Source organism: Sciurus vulgaris, assembly GCF_902686455.1.
Source record: "Sciurus vulgaris genome assembly, chromosome: X".
Classification (NCBI taxonomy): Eukaryota; Metazoa; Chordata; class Mammalia; order Rodentia; family Sciuridae; genus Sciurus; species Sciurus vulgaris.
The window spans coordinates 134227409-134244456 of NC_136471.1; the positions used below are offsets into that span (position 1 = coordinate 134227409).

General features: G+C 47.3%; 2 protein-coding genes across 6 annotated transcripts in view; one reads left to right on the top strand and one right to left on the bottom strand.

Annotated features, from left to right (window-relative positions):
- STS (steroid sulfatase) overlaps positions 1 to 17048 on the bottom strand; it is a 437786-nt gene that overhangs the window by 13731 nt on the left and 407007 nt on the right. For all 5 annotated transcript variants that reach the window (XM_079123184.1, XM_079123182.1, XM_079123183.1 and 2 more), the window contains exons 9-10: positions 8189 to 8348; positions 266 to 387 (exon numbers count right to left, since the gene is read on the bottom strand). In XM_079123184.1, coding sequence (XP_078979310.1) covers positions 266 to 387; positions 8189 to 8348 — 282 coding nt within the window. The remainder of the gene's footprint in view (positions 1 to 265; positions 388 to 8188; positions 8349 to 17048) is intronic.
- PUDP (pseudouridine 5'-phosphatase) overlaps positions 1 to 17048 on the top strand; it is a 205734-nt gene that overhangs the window by 7811 nt on the left and 180875 nt on the right. The gene's annotated exons all lie outside the window — the stretch shown is intronic.

The window sequence follows — 17048 nt, forward strand, 5'->3', positions numbered from 1 at the left end:
GAGTGAGGAAGAGCTGCCAGGAAATGCGCTTGGCGGACGAGGCTACAGCCTCCCACCCAGAACCTGCACCTTCACCCGCTGGCTGGAAGAGACAGGTTCCGGTGAGTGGAGGGCACTGTCCCACGAGGCCTCACCTGGACAGCTGTGTGGCCAGAAGGCTCAGGAGGAGAGAGGAGGAAGGAGGAAAAGAGGAGCGAGCGTAAGTGCTTTGAGGCCTCGGCGGCCTCCGCCAGAGGCACGGAGGCTGCGGAGGCTGCGCACTCACCGTTCCGCGGGCTCCAGCGCACGGCGCTCAGGTAGGCGTTGCAGTAATGGAAGAGGAACTCGTGCTCCGAGCGGCGGCTCCTCCCTTCCAGCAGGGGCATCAGATCCCGTCCGTCGATGATCCTGCGGGGAGAGAGGCTGGGCGTCAGGGGTCGGGCGCACCCCCAGCCCCAGGAAGCCCTATGGCACGTCCAGCCCGGCCGAGGGGAGCGGGCTAGGGCGCGTGGTCCGGAGGAAGGGCCCGGCCACAGGTCAGGAGCGCAACCGGGGCAGGCGCCCCCTGCAGAGGGTCCCAGCAGCCATGGGACCACAGGAGGGTATGGAAACACGGGCCATCTGGCGTTCGCCCCGCCGTCACTCTCCCTATGGCTTCTTCCAAACCCGCGCTCCCGATGGCCGCTTCAACAAAAGGAATACTTTGCGCACCGAGTATAGGTCAGTCAAAAAGAATCGTGAGTCTGCCGGGTGTGCTGGCACAACGCCTGTAAAACCAGAGACTCGGGAGGCCGAGGGAGGAGGATCGCAAGTTCGAGGCCAGCCCCAGCAACTTATGGAGGCTCCAAGCAACTGAGTGAGACCCTGTCTCAAAATAAAAATACGAGCACTGGGGATGTGGTGCGGTGGTGAAGCGTCCCTGGGTTCCATCCCTGGTGCCAAAATAAATACATAAGTACAAATTTTTAAAAACCGCAAGTTTGAAAGTTTGAAGCCAGACAGGGCGTGAGATCCTGTCTCAAAATAAAATTAAAAAATAAAATAAAATAAAAGGGGGGGGGGGGGACTGGGCAGGTAAAAAAAAAAAAAAAAAAAAAGAAAGAAAAGAAAACAAAGAAAGAAAGATACTAAGTAGCATGCAGCAACTTGAAATAGCTTATGCTTCCATGAAAGCAAACGTCTCCATCAGAATGAACTAATTTGTAAGTAATGAAAATAATAGTAAATATTCTGTTAGTAATACTATTAAATCTTCTGAACATGAATTGTTTCCAAATGAAAATATATCCCCCTTAGTACTGGGTGTCTAACTAGGTCTGAGAGGGAACCGTCCCGATTGCAAAGGAGACACAGATACGATTAGCGACGGGTTTCAACGAGGGCCAGAAGCCTCCAGTGTTCTTTGGAGTTGATCATAAAGAAGCATCTGCAACGGGAGCTGCTGCCCCGGGAGGCAGGACCTCTGGACGGAGACGCAGCGCTTAACCTGAGCGTCTTGTCTGATGCCAACACTGCGTCCCTGCCCGTCTTCCTCGGGCACTTAGAAGGTGCGGTGCCCAGACTCTGTCACCTGGGAAGCGGGATGGAGAGACCTCCCATCCATCCCTTGAGCAAATTCCATGTGGTTTATTCTAGTGCCACTCAAAACCCGGGAGGTCATTCCAGCCGGCTGCTCAGACTCCTCGGCCCCCGGCCTCCTTATTAATCCACAGCAGCCCGGGGACTGAAAACATTCCATTCTCAGAAGTCAACAGTAAGAGCCAGACACGGGCCGGCCGGGCGGCTCCCTTCTCGCTCATCTCCGCGGAGGAGGAAGGAGCAGGGAGGGAAGGGTCTGCAGACACCTGCCAGCTCTCGGAATCCTAGCCGCTCCGTTAGGCAATGACCCTCTCTTTCAGACGAGACTGGAGCCTTCCCCAACGGGAAGTCCTGCAAAGGCCTGAGGAAAGGGACAGGAGGGAGAGGAACCAGGAGAGAAGGTGTCTCCTGACTCCCCCAGAGCAAGGTGAATCTCCAGCGTTTGGACAAAGCTCAGCCTTTACTTCTTCCTCTTCTTCTTTTTTGCTTTTTTCTCTTTTTGGTACCCGAGCCCTTTTTATATTTTATTTTAAGACAGGGTCTCACTAAGTTACTTTGGGTCTTGGTCAGTTGCCAAGGCTGGCCTCCAACTTTCGATCCTCCTGCCTCAGCCTCCAGAGCTGACGGGATTACAGGCACCATGGCAACCGCTCAAACTTTACTTCTTGAATCTGTTTTTTCCTCCCCATATGCCAACAAAATTCGGCATGTGATTTGAGATTGTGGGAGAGGGAAGTGCTTTTATAAGATCAGCCTTTTTACCTGAAATAATAATAATAATAATTAATAATAATAATAATGATGATGTGGGATTGCATTAAAAATTATCGGCTCCATATCTTAAAATGTTGTCTTACTAAAAAGCAAATTATTTGAGTTTACCTTCAGGAAAGGAACAGAGTTAGTGCTGCGAACTTTTCCTTCTTTGTATGTACAGACAGGCTCTTTTTAAAAAAAAAAAAAAAAAAAGATACATCCTACACCTAACATACTCTTTCCTAGAAGCTGGCCATAAATCACACCGCTCTGAAAAGCCACCGTTTAACGGTGCTGCAGAAATATGGCCTGTCAAAGGGAAGCTCATTTCTGCCCTGAAAAATTGAAAGTGACCCCATTGAGCTAAAGTTTTAAGTGGTGTCTAAGCTATCAAAACACTTGGAATTGTTTTAAGCCACTTGCGGGGTTCGCGGCCAGGGACCGCAATAACCCTGGGGGGACAGCACACGTCCGTTCCCGCTGTGGGTGCCGTGATGTCTTTCTAAAGTCGTGATCTGGGGGAGAGGGGCGGGTGCGTTTTCCAAGTGACACAGAGCATAAATGAATTCCAGTTTTCCCAGCAAATCTGCACAGAGCTATAGACTGGGTGACTCCCCCTGAGAAAGGTGTCCCTTGCCGACTGTTTGTCATCTGGGAGGCGAGATGATGCAGATTGGTTTCCTCGGTGATAATGATGGTAGCGAAATTAACCAGATTTCCTAAGCTGCCCTCACTTTAGAATTCCAGGTCAGGGTCCCTAGCACGGGGCCCTCTTCCCGGAAGCAGGGAGCAGGTTCTGTTGACGTTCCTGGCCTGGGATGTGCTGGGCTGTCACTCAGGCCACCTGGAATGTTCTTCCCACCTGCCCCACACCTGGCCACGCCCAGGAAGGTCTGGGGGCTCCCGAGAGTCTTGGGGCCGGGGGAGGGATACAGAAGGGGAGGTCGTGTGACTGGTGGTCCCTGACGGGCTCGTGGGACCACACCGGGAATGAGCGAAAATCATTTTCCATCTCGAAAGCAACCGTTCAGGAAATAGTTTGCAGGAGAAGGGACACATGGGTCCCAACGTAGATCACCAGTATTCAGAAAGTTACTTTCATAACCCCGAAATAAACATTTATAAGCATCAAACCCTCCGCCGTGGGTGAACAGAAAGTGAGATCAGTTAAACGTCATTCACGTCCGGGGCTGGAGAGGGAAGAAGGTCACACTTTATTCTGCAAAGCACACAGAGATGTCTGTGCAGGACACACAGCAGCCTCAATGTCCTGTCTGCGGCTCGCCACACAAGACGTCACTACCTTGCTTAGATTTCAGTCCGCCCGAGTTACGGGGAGAAAATAAAAATCACCTTTCCTGTCTTTATTAGAATCCACACCAATCGTGAAAGTGTGCATTTATTTTCCTGCCTTAAAAACATAGAATTTCACTTTAAGTGTGGAATGAGATGCAAACATTTCACCTCCAAAATGTGATTTTTGAGAGTGTGGTTCTGTTTCCTTTCCTCCCCACGGAAGAGCTTATAGCCAGAACTTAGGTATTTTCCAAAAGCTTCATCAACTCTGGTTTCTTGTGACTCCTCAATACCAACCTTAGGAACCGGGGGTGCCGATCATACTCTGGCAATACTGTGTCTGCTGGCAAAGACGAGAGCCACAGAAAGATACTTCGTTTAATGAACCGATACGTTCAGGTCTTAGAGATTTTTTTTTTTTTTTTTTGGAAGTCTACACTGCCTCTGTTTTTTAGCACACAAAAAAATCAGCCTCATGTGTTACTAGAATCTGCTTATTTGGAGACTCCAGGAAAGGGGGAATGATTTTTCCAAATAGGCCTGTGTGATGGTCACTAAAGGCTTTCTAGATAAGTCACAGCACTGAATGAGAAAGAAATGAGCTACAAGAAATGTCCCCTGGGCACGCTGTGGCTCAGTGGAGAGCTGTGCTCTCCATGCTGGAAGACTCTGCCGAGCAAAACCCTCTGCCGGACACCCCCTTAGCTCGCCAACCCTTTCCTGCCAGACCTCTAATCCCAGAGGCTCAGGAGGCTGAGGCAGGAGGATCACAAGTTGAAGGTCAGCCTCAGTAACTTAGTGAGGCCCTAAGCAACTGAGCAAGACCCTGTCTCTAATTAAAGTGTAAAAAGGGCTGGGGATGTGGCTCAGTGGTTAAGTGTCCCTGGGTTCAATCCGTGCTACCAAAAAAAAAAAAAAAAAAAAAACAGAAAGAAAAAAGAAAAAGAATCGATAAAGCAGGAAAGAGTGAAGACTCCTTTGTTTTAAAGGGTGGATCTTTGAGCGTCAAATTTATAGACAGATACGAAGATGTTATCTGGAAGCTTTGAATGGAAACTTTTGATGGAAGTTCCTATAACAACTATCTTCTCCATAAAAGAGCAATGATAAATTTCAGAGTGGAATCTGGGTCAGATACTCAGGGCCGTAGCGGGCTGTCTTGTGCCCCCCAAGACGTTCAGCTGCTTCCTCGGCCTCGACCCACAGGATGGAAGGGGTCCCCTGTGGGGAAACAAGCGAAACTCCTCCAGGTGTGTCAGGCAGCTTTCCGTTGCTATGACAAAATGCCCGAGATAAACGACTCAGAGGAGGAAAGATGGTTTCAGAAGCTCCACTTCACAGTGGGTTGGCCCTACAGGCTGGGGGCTTCGAGGGAGCTCTAGGTCATCAAGGTGGGGAGGGTATAGTGGACCAGGTCTTCCACACATGAGCCTTTGGGGACAGTTCAGTTCCAAAACGGAACCCCAGAGAGCTTAAATAACCTCCGGGGGAACAGTCACGCTGCGTGACAGCCACCGATTTAGATGGAGATCCGTGCACACCCATGTTCACACCAGCGCCATTCACAACAGCCGAACTAGGGGATCAGCCCCCGTGTCAGTCAACCGATAAGTGGATGAGCAAAATGTGGTCTGTGCACATGATGGGGTTTTATTCAGCCTTAAAGAGAAAAGGCAGGGGACCTGAGACCATATCAGTGGGTGGACTTAGGTCAACGCTGGGATCCATGGAAAGAATCTGCCCCAGAGGGAAGCCCTCCATATTGAGAACACATTCATTGGTTAATTAATCAATGGTTCTCACACCCAATACCTGGGTTTACCCAAGAGGAGACTATTTCCTTCTGTAATGTGAATGAATAAGGAACACCAAGTGAATTCCATCAGCTGTGGACTGGAGGAGACAGAGTTTGGTAACAGTAGCAGAATTTTCCATTACGGGTTTTCTGCTTGGCCCCAAACTTCTTCCTAGCCGTGACATTGCCCAGGTTGGATGGAAAACCATTCAAAGATCTTATGCATGCGAAGAGTAGTGATATTTTTAATATTATAGGCCATGAGTGAAAAGGACGTAATGGACAGGATTACATGAACACTCTGTTTTAGTTGCTTGAAGGAAGAATTATATTTTATCCTCAAGATGAGACTGGGGCCAATGAGCAGATGAATCCAAGAGAAGAGAGTTTTGGCTTTATAAAAGAAAAGGCATTTGGTGAATTAGTGCTGCTGAATTTTCCATCACTAGAGTGGAAAAGAAAAATAGCTTCACTAGAATAGATCTTAAAAAAAAAAAAAATCCCCATCAGTCTTCTGACTATTGATTCTATGACCCTGGATTATTGCTAAACGTGGAAAGGAAAGATCTGTACACGCCACTACCGCCTTTCAATATGGTGGGCCAAAGAGAAGTGGTGATCACTCACACGTTCTTCCTACTGCACTTTACATGAGCTGAGGTCCCTGATCCTCATTCCAATCTTGTAAGGTCATCCCTGGCATTGAACCCACTGTCTTGACAAGGAATCAAGACCTCAGGAAGGTTCAACTCTCAGCCTGAGGTGGAGATCAGGCTGTGAATCCAAGCACTGTGGCTTCAGCATCTCCACTCTTATCCATTCCGCCAGCTTCTCCCAAAGGGTGCTCAGAGACGCTGGGAGATCTCCAAGATCCTTTCAGGAGGTCTGGGAGGCCAAAATCATTTTCACAATAATAGGAAGATGTTCTCTGTCATTTTTTGCACTGTTATCCTTATGGTGGATTTCCCTAGGAGCTACCTGGTAAGCAATGCCATCATCCCAGTGTTGGCTAACAAGTAGTATAGATGTTGATGGATACAACCACGTTCATGAAAAGAACGTTGGAATCCTTGATCGCTGGAGAACATAAAGAAACCAAGGTCAAAGAGGTGGGTGATGGCTCAATGGATAGGGCTACCTTTCTCATTGGGGTGCTAAGAGTGGAATGTGGGTTAGGGAGGGGCTCGCGCCTATAGTCGAACTTTGAAAATCATAAAGAGAAACCTAAAGGATGAAGAAATGGGAGGTGAGAAAACCCAGGTCATTAGCGTGGGTCTGGCAGGACCCTGGCTTTTGTCTTTGATCTCCCCTTTCTTCTCCTTTCCTACTGGCAGCCAGATTTAAATGAGATTTGCAGCCGCCTGCATGACATTAGCCTGGCCTGCCACCAAACTAATGAAAACAATTAATCAGCGGGCTTCACTTAGGACGCCTCAGATTGGTAATAACACTTAAGAAGAAGGGAAACATTGGCAATGTCATCGGAAGTTGTATTTAAACTTCAGAGAAAGACGTTTCATTTAGAACGTGTTAAATGAAGATATGCTGGGAAGCAGGGCCCTTCGACAGGGAACCAGCTGCCTTTCTGGGTGTGACAAATTGCTGCTGAGTGGGTCTGAAAGGAAAGATATGGGATCAAATATGGGGGTCCAAGCAGGAGGTGCCCCACAGCCCAATGGCCAGCCAGATCAACGGGAGACTGAAAGGAAAACACTGGATCAACTGCCTTATGTTCACATTCCCGGTCACTAAAAATGTGCAATGATCATGGATGAGAATGTAAATTAACACAACAGATATGGAAAACGGTATGGGAGGGTTTTCCCCCAAATTAAAAATGGATCTACCATAGGATGCAGCTATCCCACACTGGGATATCCGTAGGTAATGAAATCCGTATGGTGTAGCGACATTTGCACCTCCATGTTGGATACAGCGCTATTCACCACGGCCAAGAGATGGAACTTGTCCACAATGGATAAAGAAAATGCAACCTAGGTACAAAATGGAACTCTATTCAGCTACGGACAAGAATGGGATCCGGTCCTTTTCAGCAACACAGATGGAGGATGTTCTATGACACAGACCAAAAGGGGCAATGTAAAAAAGCAAGACTCGCAGGAGAGAGAGGAGAATGGTGGGTACCAAAGATTGGACGATAAGGGAATGAGGGGAGAATTCATTTGCAGAAGCTAAAACAAAACAAAACGACAACAAAAACCAGTGATCTCATAGAAAAAGAGAGGAGAGTATTGGTCACTAGAGACTGGGAAGCAGAGAGGGCAGGGCAAATGGACGGTTAGATCATGGTACCCAAGTGCAGTAGATAGAAGGAATCAGTTCAGGTGCTCTGTAGCGCTACCATAGAGGGACTGTATTCTACAATTTATGAGTTCAAAATAACTAAACAAGAAGGGTCCAAAGTTTCCCCAAACAGAAATAAGAAACATGTGAGGGTCAGGAAATGCTGATTATCCTCATTTGATCACGGCCCGTTGTTGACATGTGTGAAATTACTGGACCGTATGCCATAAATAGATGAATATTTTGTATCCATTTTTACGAAAAAGCATTTTAAGTCCTCGGCACCTCTGAGTTTATTTCCCACTGGGATAACAGGATAGACAGAAGACTTTTTCACATTAGCCAACCACTAGGAAGTCCCACAGCTGGACACAGATAACAAGTCCAGTCAGAGATAGCACATCATCAGTCAGGCAAACTGGAACACAATGGCCAGTGAAATCAGAGGGAGACCACACCGGTCAACTTGCATCAACATACCTGTCTTTGGGCAAAGGTGATCCAGCTAGTTTGGCTACTGTAGGAAATATATCCATGTTGCTTGTGGGCTCGTCAATCTCCAGACCAGCCGGTATCACCCCTGGCCATCGAAGGATACCTGGAATTCGAATGCCTCCTTCCCAGTTATTTGATTTTCCTCCTACAATACCAAAAAGAGAGGGAACGGGGAACATTTAGTCTCTTTGAAGCTCATATCCATGTATTCTTCAATGCTCCATCACTTTGGTAAGAAACAAGTACTCTAATTGGGTGAACTCAGTGAGCACTTCAAAATTACATAGGGCAGTGGGAAAAAAATAAACAACAAGGTCAACACCATGCTTGACATGATCTGCCCTGTGTGGTGGTTGTGAGTCATGACTTTGCAACTGGGAAGATTGAAATCTCAAAATAACAAAGACTCCCATCAATGACTGTTATCAGGGATTTCCAAATTTATTGCTGCCTCCAATACCAGATATGGCAGGTGAAATAGGTCACACCTTAAGTGTGTGTATCCAGATTTCTGTGTTGCTTTGAAGATGGGATAAGGTGTTCTGAAATATGATTCCAGGTTATATGAATGTCTCCAAAAAAAAAATCAAAGCATCCTTGTAAGGGATAAAGGGAGGCAGGAAAACAGATTCTGAGGAGCAGGGGTTGTGGTTACAGGGAGAAGCTGCACCACTGGCTTTGAACATAGAGAAGGGCACCGCAAACTCATGAAGGTGGGCAGCATCGCCAAGCTGGCAAGAAAGCAGATTCTCCCCTGGACCCACACAGCACAGGAACACAGCTCTGTAAACACTTGAGTAATTTTTTTTATTTTTTGGCCCAGGAAGACCCAATTTGGACTTGTGGCTGCCACCAGCACAAGGCAATAAATACTTGTTGCTTTGAGCCATCAAATTTGTGATCAGTTGTTACACTGGTGCTGGGAACGAGTACATCTGCCCCGTGCCCTTGGACCAAGGCTGTACCGTGTCTGCCTCATGTTCTGTAGCTGGCGCTACACAGAACGATCACGCCAGGTGCCAAACCTAGTTACCAACTACAAGAAAGGAAAGAGACAAAGAACTGGCCGCTGTTAGCACTGTATCTCATTCCCAGAATAGCTAGCTCTTCCTGTGTGATCAGGGAAAGAAGCTTGGCGCATAGGAAACACTCGGAATATAATTAAAGCTACGAGACCCGGGAGCTGGGGGATGCGGCCAGGGAAGCGCTGCGTGAATCACAATGTCGAGAGAGGATGTTGGAGATCTGGTGCCCGTCTCCAGTGGAAGGGCGGAGGCAGGGTCTGCCTGGATGGGGACCAAGGGGCCAGCCTGGAGTCCCTCAGGCCAGGCAGGTGATGTGTGAAATCAACCAACGGTTCCCCCAGAGCAGTTTCCCAGGACTCATTGACGAGTCTAGCCGAGAGCCCTACAATGCATGATCCACGTTGGGTATCAATGCCATTTAAATTTAGGAAGTTAAATTCGGGTGATGCCTGGGGTTTCCACGGATCTTGGAGAGAGTCTTCATTTCCCAAAGACAGGTTGAAGACTGGAAACGTCTCGTTGGCAAGATCTTCCCACGACGAGCATTCGGATGATTGACATGCATGGACGTTCACGGGAAATTCACGGGTAAATTCACACCACGGCGCGTCCTGTCTCTGACGGTCTCCAGTGAGAGCTGAAGCTGTCCTGTGATCTTCCCGACATCACCTCAAGGAGATGGAATGGCAGACACCCTTCCGTGTGCTTCACAGAGCGCACGTCGGAGCAACGGGACGTGGACCACCTTGCCAGAATTCTCTCAGGCTGTTGGGGGTAGAGCTGAAGGAGGAATCTGAACCCGGGACGGATGGCCCGGTCATCCCCCTCTTTGGCGGAACCTGCAGAATTGCATTCCATCAAGGTCACGCCTTCCTCACGTTAAAGGAAATAAGGGATCGCCATGTCTCCAAACAGGGGTCACTTCCACCAACGATTCTGTCCTGCCCCCCTGGCTAAAATAAACCAGAATCCATGAATGGGATTCTAACAAAAGTAAGAAATGGCCACCTTGCAAAGTTTACTGTAAGTTCACTCTAAGGTGAGGTGGCATGGGCATTGGATCCGGCAATGGGAAAAGATCTTATGGAAAAAGTGATTGTATGTGAATATCCTCAAAGGCAGTCAACACGGCTGAACCAAACCCCAGGGTTATGCAGTGGTCAGTTGGGCCGAGGGCGTACAGGACGCCCTCCACTATCTTCACAGTTCTGCAAATCCTGAATTGGGGCCAAAGCACACAGAGACACAGCATCAGGTTCCCTCACCCGGAGGGAGTGTCTCAATTTTTGGAAAATCAGCCTGGCCATAATGAGTTACTTTGCGGATGGAGCCCAAATCTAAACACCACTTCCTACACACTCTGTTCGCCCTCTAGGCCAAAAGCAATTTTAGACCACATTTTCAACGCACCTACATTTGGACTGTGATCCACCCCACCAGGTCAGGAGTGGAATTCTGCATCTGTGAGTATCATGGTGGTGCCCAGAGTTTCAGATTGTACAGCCCTTGGATTTCCAATGAGGGATGCTCAGTATCTATAACCCCCCCCCCCACCCACACGACCTCTTGTGATGGGTTGCAGCTAAAACATAGGGGCACTGAAATCATTTTATAAAGGTCCTTTCAGGTCCTACCAATCTTCAGCTATCCTGGGTTCAGCCACATTATCACCCCCAAGATCTCAATGTCGCTGGCATTTGGAAAGAGACCACCAGGGATGAGCAATTCTGAGGAACATTATCCAGATGGTGGCCACCAGCTCTCTAAGGAGGAAGACCCCAAGGGCAGCCAAACCCACAGGCACCCCGACACTGAACCTCCAGGTCCTGGCTGTGAAAAATGTTCATCATCTCTAGCAACTAGAGAAATGCAAATCAAAACTACTCCAAGATTCCATCTCACCCCAGTCAGAATGGCAATGATCAAGAACACAAGCAACAATAAGTGTTGGCGAGGACGTGGGGAAAAGGTCCACTCACACGTGGCTGGTGGGAATGCAAAATGGTGCAGCCACTCTGGACAGCAGTGTGGAGATTCCTCAGGAAACTTGGAATGGACCCACCATCTGACCTAGCTATCCCACTCCTCGGTTTATACCCAAAGGACTTAAAATCAGCACCCTACAGTGACACAGTCACATCAATGTTTATAGCAGCTCAATTCACAATAGCTAAACTATGGAATCAACCTAGGTGCCCTTTAACAGATGAATGGATAAAGAAACTGTGGTATATATATATACAATGGAATATTGCTCAGCTTTAAAGAAGAATGAAATTATGGCATTTGCTGGTAAATGGATGGAATATATGTATACACACACACACACACACACACACGATGGAATATTATTCAGCTTTCAAGACTGAAATTATGGCATTTGCAGGTAAATGGTTCAAGTTGGAGAATATCATGATAAGTGAAATAAGTTAAACCCAAAATACGAAAGGAGAAATGTTCTCTCTAATATGTGAATGCTTTTTCACAACAAGGGGGTAGAGAGGGAAGAACAGAGTTAGTTTAGAATAGTAGAGGGGAGTGAAGGGAGGGAAGGGTGTGGGGCAGGAAGGACAGTAGAGTGAACAGACATGCTGACTCATGTGCATGTGTGGCTGCATGACCATGTGATCCTGCAACATGGACAGTCAGAAAAATGAGAGACGACCCGCCATTTATGTCTGATCTGTCAAAATGCATCCATGCCCTCTACTCTCATGGACAACTAATTAGAACAAATTAAAAATTAAATAAAAAAGATACTTTCAGGGTATGTGAATAAAGTCTATATGAAACAAATAAATAATGAAGATATAGTATGTGTGTGTGTATCTGTGTGCATATGTATAAACACACTTTTTTATTTATAAAATGTGAGTGTATAAATACACATGCACACATATACTTGATAAATGCATAGTTCACAAGTTGACCGAGTGTGCTTGCATTTTTCAAGCTGAAGAAGTAGGTGTTGCTGGATGCATTAACACAGGGGGTTGGTGTAAGGACTTTTCTGGGTGATCCTAGGACTCATTTTAATCACTTACCTCTTAGGGGACATGGACTGAAATAGACATCTTATCTCATTAAATCCTCACACCTAAGCCACAAAGGTTCTGCCGAGTCGGTCCGTCTCCAGCACGCTGGGACTGAGACCGATTTAGTCACGTGGAGAATGTCCCTTGTCTAAATGGGAGAATCACTGATTCAAATCCGGCCGTGTCCCTCTCTGAAGCCTGAGGATTTATACAGTTCCTCAATCTCACTTCATCTTTGCAGGTGGAGAACTATGTAGTTCCCCAGAACGAAAAGGGGACCAGGTACACAGAGGGAATCTTTTATCCTCCAAGGAGTAAATACGAGAATCACCCTCAGGGCACACAGCCATGTCCTGACTTGGACATTTTACGGGGGGCTCACCAGGTGACTCCAAGGGTGCATCTGGCTGCAGAGCCGTGTATCAGAGCGGGTAAGAAGCCTGGCTGTTTTAAAAGCAGGAATCCACAGACAAATCCACCGTCTGTGTATATCACGTGTCTGGGGTCTGTTCCCCCTCCGGGGACCCTGCTAACATCCCGACTTCCAGGGAACAGGCGGTGAGTTTAACCAGAGCACAGCTTCAGGTGCAACGGCTTTGAAAACAAAATCTAAGAAAATTCCGGAAGAAACCCTAGGAACGTCACACCCACTCCAGAGATTCCAAATCCCGGAGGGAATTCCAAGCCTCGAAGACCCACCTGCGAACAACACTCATACCTGCAGGGGAAGAAGTGGCTAGGAACAGAGCACCCTCACTGCTGGCCCCAGACCACGGCGGGCAAGCGTCTTTGCTATGCCCAGCCCCAGATTCCTCCTGAAGGTATCAGACAGGGTCCCACACACCGCGAGCTTCCTTATGGACTGTCCAACTACGGGCACGCAGTCAGAAAGATCCGCACCCGCCACACATACATGGTGAGCCTCTCATCTTGTGATTCATCATCTACATTTGCAAACTAAAGAAATGTATCAATAAATATAATCTCCTGCCATTTTCTAAAGCTGTAAGAGGAGTGTTTTCCCAACAGCCATGGCAAAAGAAAAAATATATATATATATATATATATCTTTTAAAATGTTTTTTTCAGCAGAAGATAAACACATGAGAGCACACTCTGCCTACAGGACAACATGTTTGGTGCAGCCCGATCACACATTGCACACAGGCATGTGCTCAGAGGCAGATATCCCGGCTCATCAGACACTGGCTTCCAGTCTCCTTCCTCCTGCCATTTGGCCTGGAAAGGGATATGCACAAAATGCACCCGCCAGGCTGAGAAAACACGGCTCAGCGTTCTCCAGAGCACCGGCTTCATGGAGCAGCGTTAGCGGAAACTCAGGGGGCGAATCCAGGATGCTTCCCCTCTTTGGGCAAATATTTCTAGAGCGAGCACAGACTCCGGTCAGGAATGGTGATGGAATTCAGCCAGCTCATTAAACAGCGACCTCATCTGTTACGCAGACTACCTCCTGCCATCCTTACCGTCGCGGTGCATTTGGAAAAACTGGGTCCAAGTGACATAGTGAGAGTAGGTACAGATGGAATTTCAAGCATCTGACCTCGGAGATGTTAGTGTTTTCTAACGTTGATTCCGAGATCACTAAAGGGGACGCAAAGATACCTACCTGGGGTTCTCGCTCAGAACCTCAAAGGGCGACTCAGAGTAGCCACAGACCACGCTGATGGGATGCCCACGAGATCCTATGGGGAACGCAGAGCTATATTAACGGGTATCATTCCCTCAAGAAACTCGGTCCGAGAGGATGGTTCACAGGCAGCCACAGAGAACACAGGACAAGGGATGTCTTTCAATCAAGAAATCCCACCTGGGCAGACCAAGAGTTGGTTACGAAGAAGTCAGGGTTCTGGGGAGAAGAAAAGAAAACGAGCCAGGGAATCTGGATCATTTCTTCTAAAATGACTAAACAGAGAGAGAGAGAAAAAGGGCAAGTCCAAATTTAACATGCAGATGAGTGATTGTTGAGTAACAACTCGTAACACCGCGAGGTTCCAGCACAGAAGGACCGCGCTGGGTCCTCGCGGCTCCCCAGACAAGCGTGGGGCAGACTCTTCCACGGTATTTACTCCAGGCTCTGCGGGACAGCTGTTTCCAAACGAGGCTGCTATTTTCGTCCTGCCGAATGCTGTCACGCAGCAAGGGCGAATGGCTTTCGACGGCAAGAACATATGCTCGTCATTCTTAAACCTGATCTGGGCAGAGTTTCTAAAATATTTCTATTTTTCATTTTTCTGCTCCCGCGGGCATCTACCCACTCGGGATAGCGCTGATTCCCTGAAGGGAGGCAAATCACAGGGAGGGATGCGGTAATCGTGATTCACTCTGATGTCTTCTGCTCCAAGATGGGGGCGTCTGCAGTCTCTGTGATTTATGAATTCCAAGCACTAAATCCAGAAATCGCAGACGGGAGAAATAACAACATTTGGTAGTTCCCACCAACCTCCTATTCACCCATTACCAGGGGCTGGGGACATAAAGGACCAGATGATATCTCTACTCAAGTGAGAGAACCCCTGGGAAATTAACTGAGGCATCTTGAACGATGAAGAGTGACTACCTAACCAGTCCATCCAACTGCCAAGAAGTCAGCGGTTGCAAAGTTTCCCTCTACATCGTAGCCAGATTGCAAATATTTTAAGCGTGGTGGGTGGCTTCCCCAACTACTCAACTCTGCTGTTGAAGCCAAGGATCAGCAAAGGTACAAGATGTCCATAAATAAGCATGATTGTGTTTCAATAAAACTTTATTTATAAAGCCAAGCATCGGGTCACCTTTGCGCCAACTTCCTGAATTTTGGTTTAGGGTTAGGCTCCAACCCTTTCCTTATTCCATCACACTGAATTTTTCAACACTGATGCAGCCACTTCAACTAACTATAATTTTTACCTAATCAAACTCCCTAATATCTGCCTTTCTTTCCAATGCAACCCACAGTACTCAAGACCAGACTCGAATGCCCCCGGAATCCAGTGATCTCCTCTGAGCCGTACCTTTTGCATGCCCCTCCACAAGGCTCTCTGAATTTCCAGGCAGGACTTTCCAAGTTTTACGGGTCCTCCTCAGGAATTCTCTTACCAGTCCATTATGCTCCCTGTGTTGTTTGATGACGTGCTTTGCTGAGACGCAGGGACACACTCTCAGGAATGCATTCCAAGGAACGTCAACCTTATGCCAACATCCCAGAGTAAACATCCCCAAACCTAGACAGCACAGCCTGTTACCAGGTAGGCTGGAGCAGGTGTGTGTGCAGAGCCTACTCCTCTCGGGTCCTGATGAACCAAAGACCATGAGATGAAATCAAGCACAGAGAAAATAATACAACCGAGACCAAGGTGCAAGGAAGAGGGAATGCATGCTATTTTACAGTTAACTGCTCTTTCTCTAAGTAGGAATACCATCTGAACTAACAATGGACGGCAGGGGAATAGGAAACGGAAGAAGTAGTAACATTGTTGCTTATCAGCATAAATAGAACTAGCAACATTGTTGCTTAGCAGCACAGAACTAGCAACATTGTTTCATATTCGCACAAGAAAAAGAACTAGTAACAGTTGCTTATGGGCACAAACAGAAATAGTAACATTGTTGCTGACCAGCACAAACAACTAGTAACATTGTTGCTTATCAGTACAAGCAGAATTAGCAACACTGTTGTCTATTCACAAAACAAAAGAACTGGCAACATTGTTGCTTATTAGCATAAACAGAACTAGCAACATTGTTGCTTATGAGCACAAACAGAAGAACTAGCAACACTGCTGTTTACTCACACAAAACTAGTAGCATTGTTGCTTATCAGCACAAACAGAAGAACTAGCAACATTGCTGTTTACTCAAACAAAACTAGTAGCATTGTTGCTTATCAGCACAAACAGAAGAACTAGCAACATTGCTGTCTACTCAAACAAAACTAGTAGCATTGCTGCTTATCAGCACAAACAGAAGAACTAGCAACATTGCTGTCTACTCACACCAACAAAACTAGTAGCATTGTTGCTTATCAGCACAAACAGAACTAGTGATGTTGTTGCTTATTAGCATAAACAACTGGTAACATTGTCGCTTATTAGTGCAAACAACTGGTAACATTGTTGCTTATTAATCAGGATTGGTAACATTTTTGCTTATTAGCACAGCCAAGTACAAGGTACCCTACATAATTTCCCATATTCTATTTCTGAGCAACTGGGCAGTGGGTTTGTTTAGAGAAGCATCATACAAACACTTAGGGATGCAATGGGCTGAGGCATCTTGGCAGCTACGGAGTCACTACGTGGTAGGACTCTTCAGCTCCCTTAAAAACTCACGGGACCCTGTCACGTTCGTGGTGGGTTGTAGACCCAGCTGATGCTATGCAGGGAGAGCCTGAAGTAGCGTCTCTCTATCGTGTCTCGGTGAGAATGTAACCTGCGGGCCACCACCCAGCACCCTGTGCTCTTGGGGACATACCTGTCCACCAGCCTCCAAGCCCCCAATCAACAAATGCACATCAATCCAAGGGAACCGCAAAAATGAAACAACGCAGGAGGATAACGTGATCGTTCAAAATTGAAAAGGCAACTCGTACCAGACTTAAGACGAACACTGGCCAGAAGGGGCAGCTTCGCCCGCTCTTGGGAAGCCCGTGGACACATCCGCCAACTTCTGCAGACAGAACTTGAACACAGCTACCTTCTCCTGAACCACCCGGGCTTCTCATCATTCTTTTCTCCCCCCAGTAAAAATGTCGATTGCTCTCCGAAAGCCGTGTTATTTGGTGGGGCA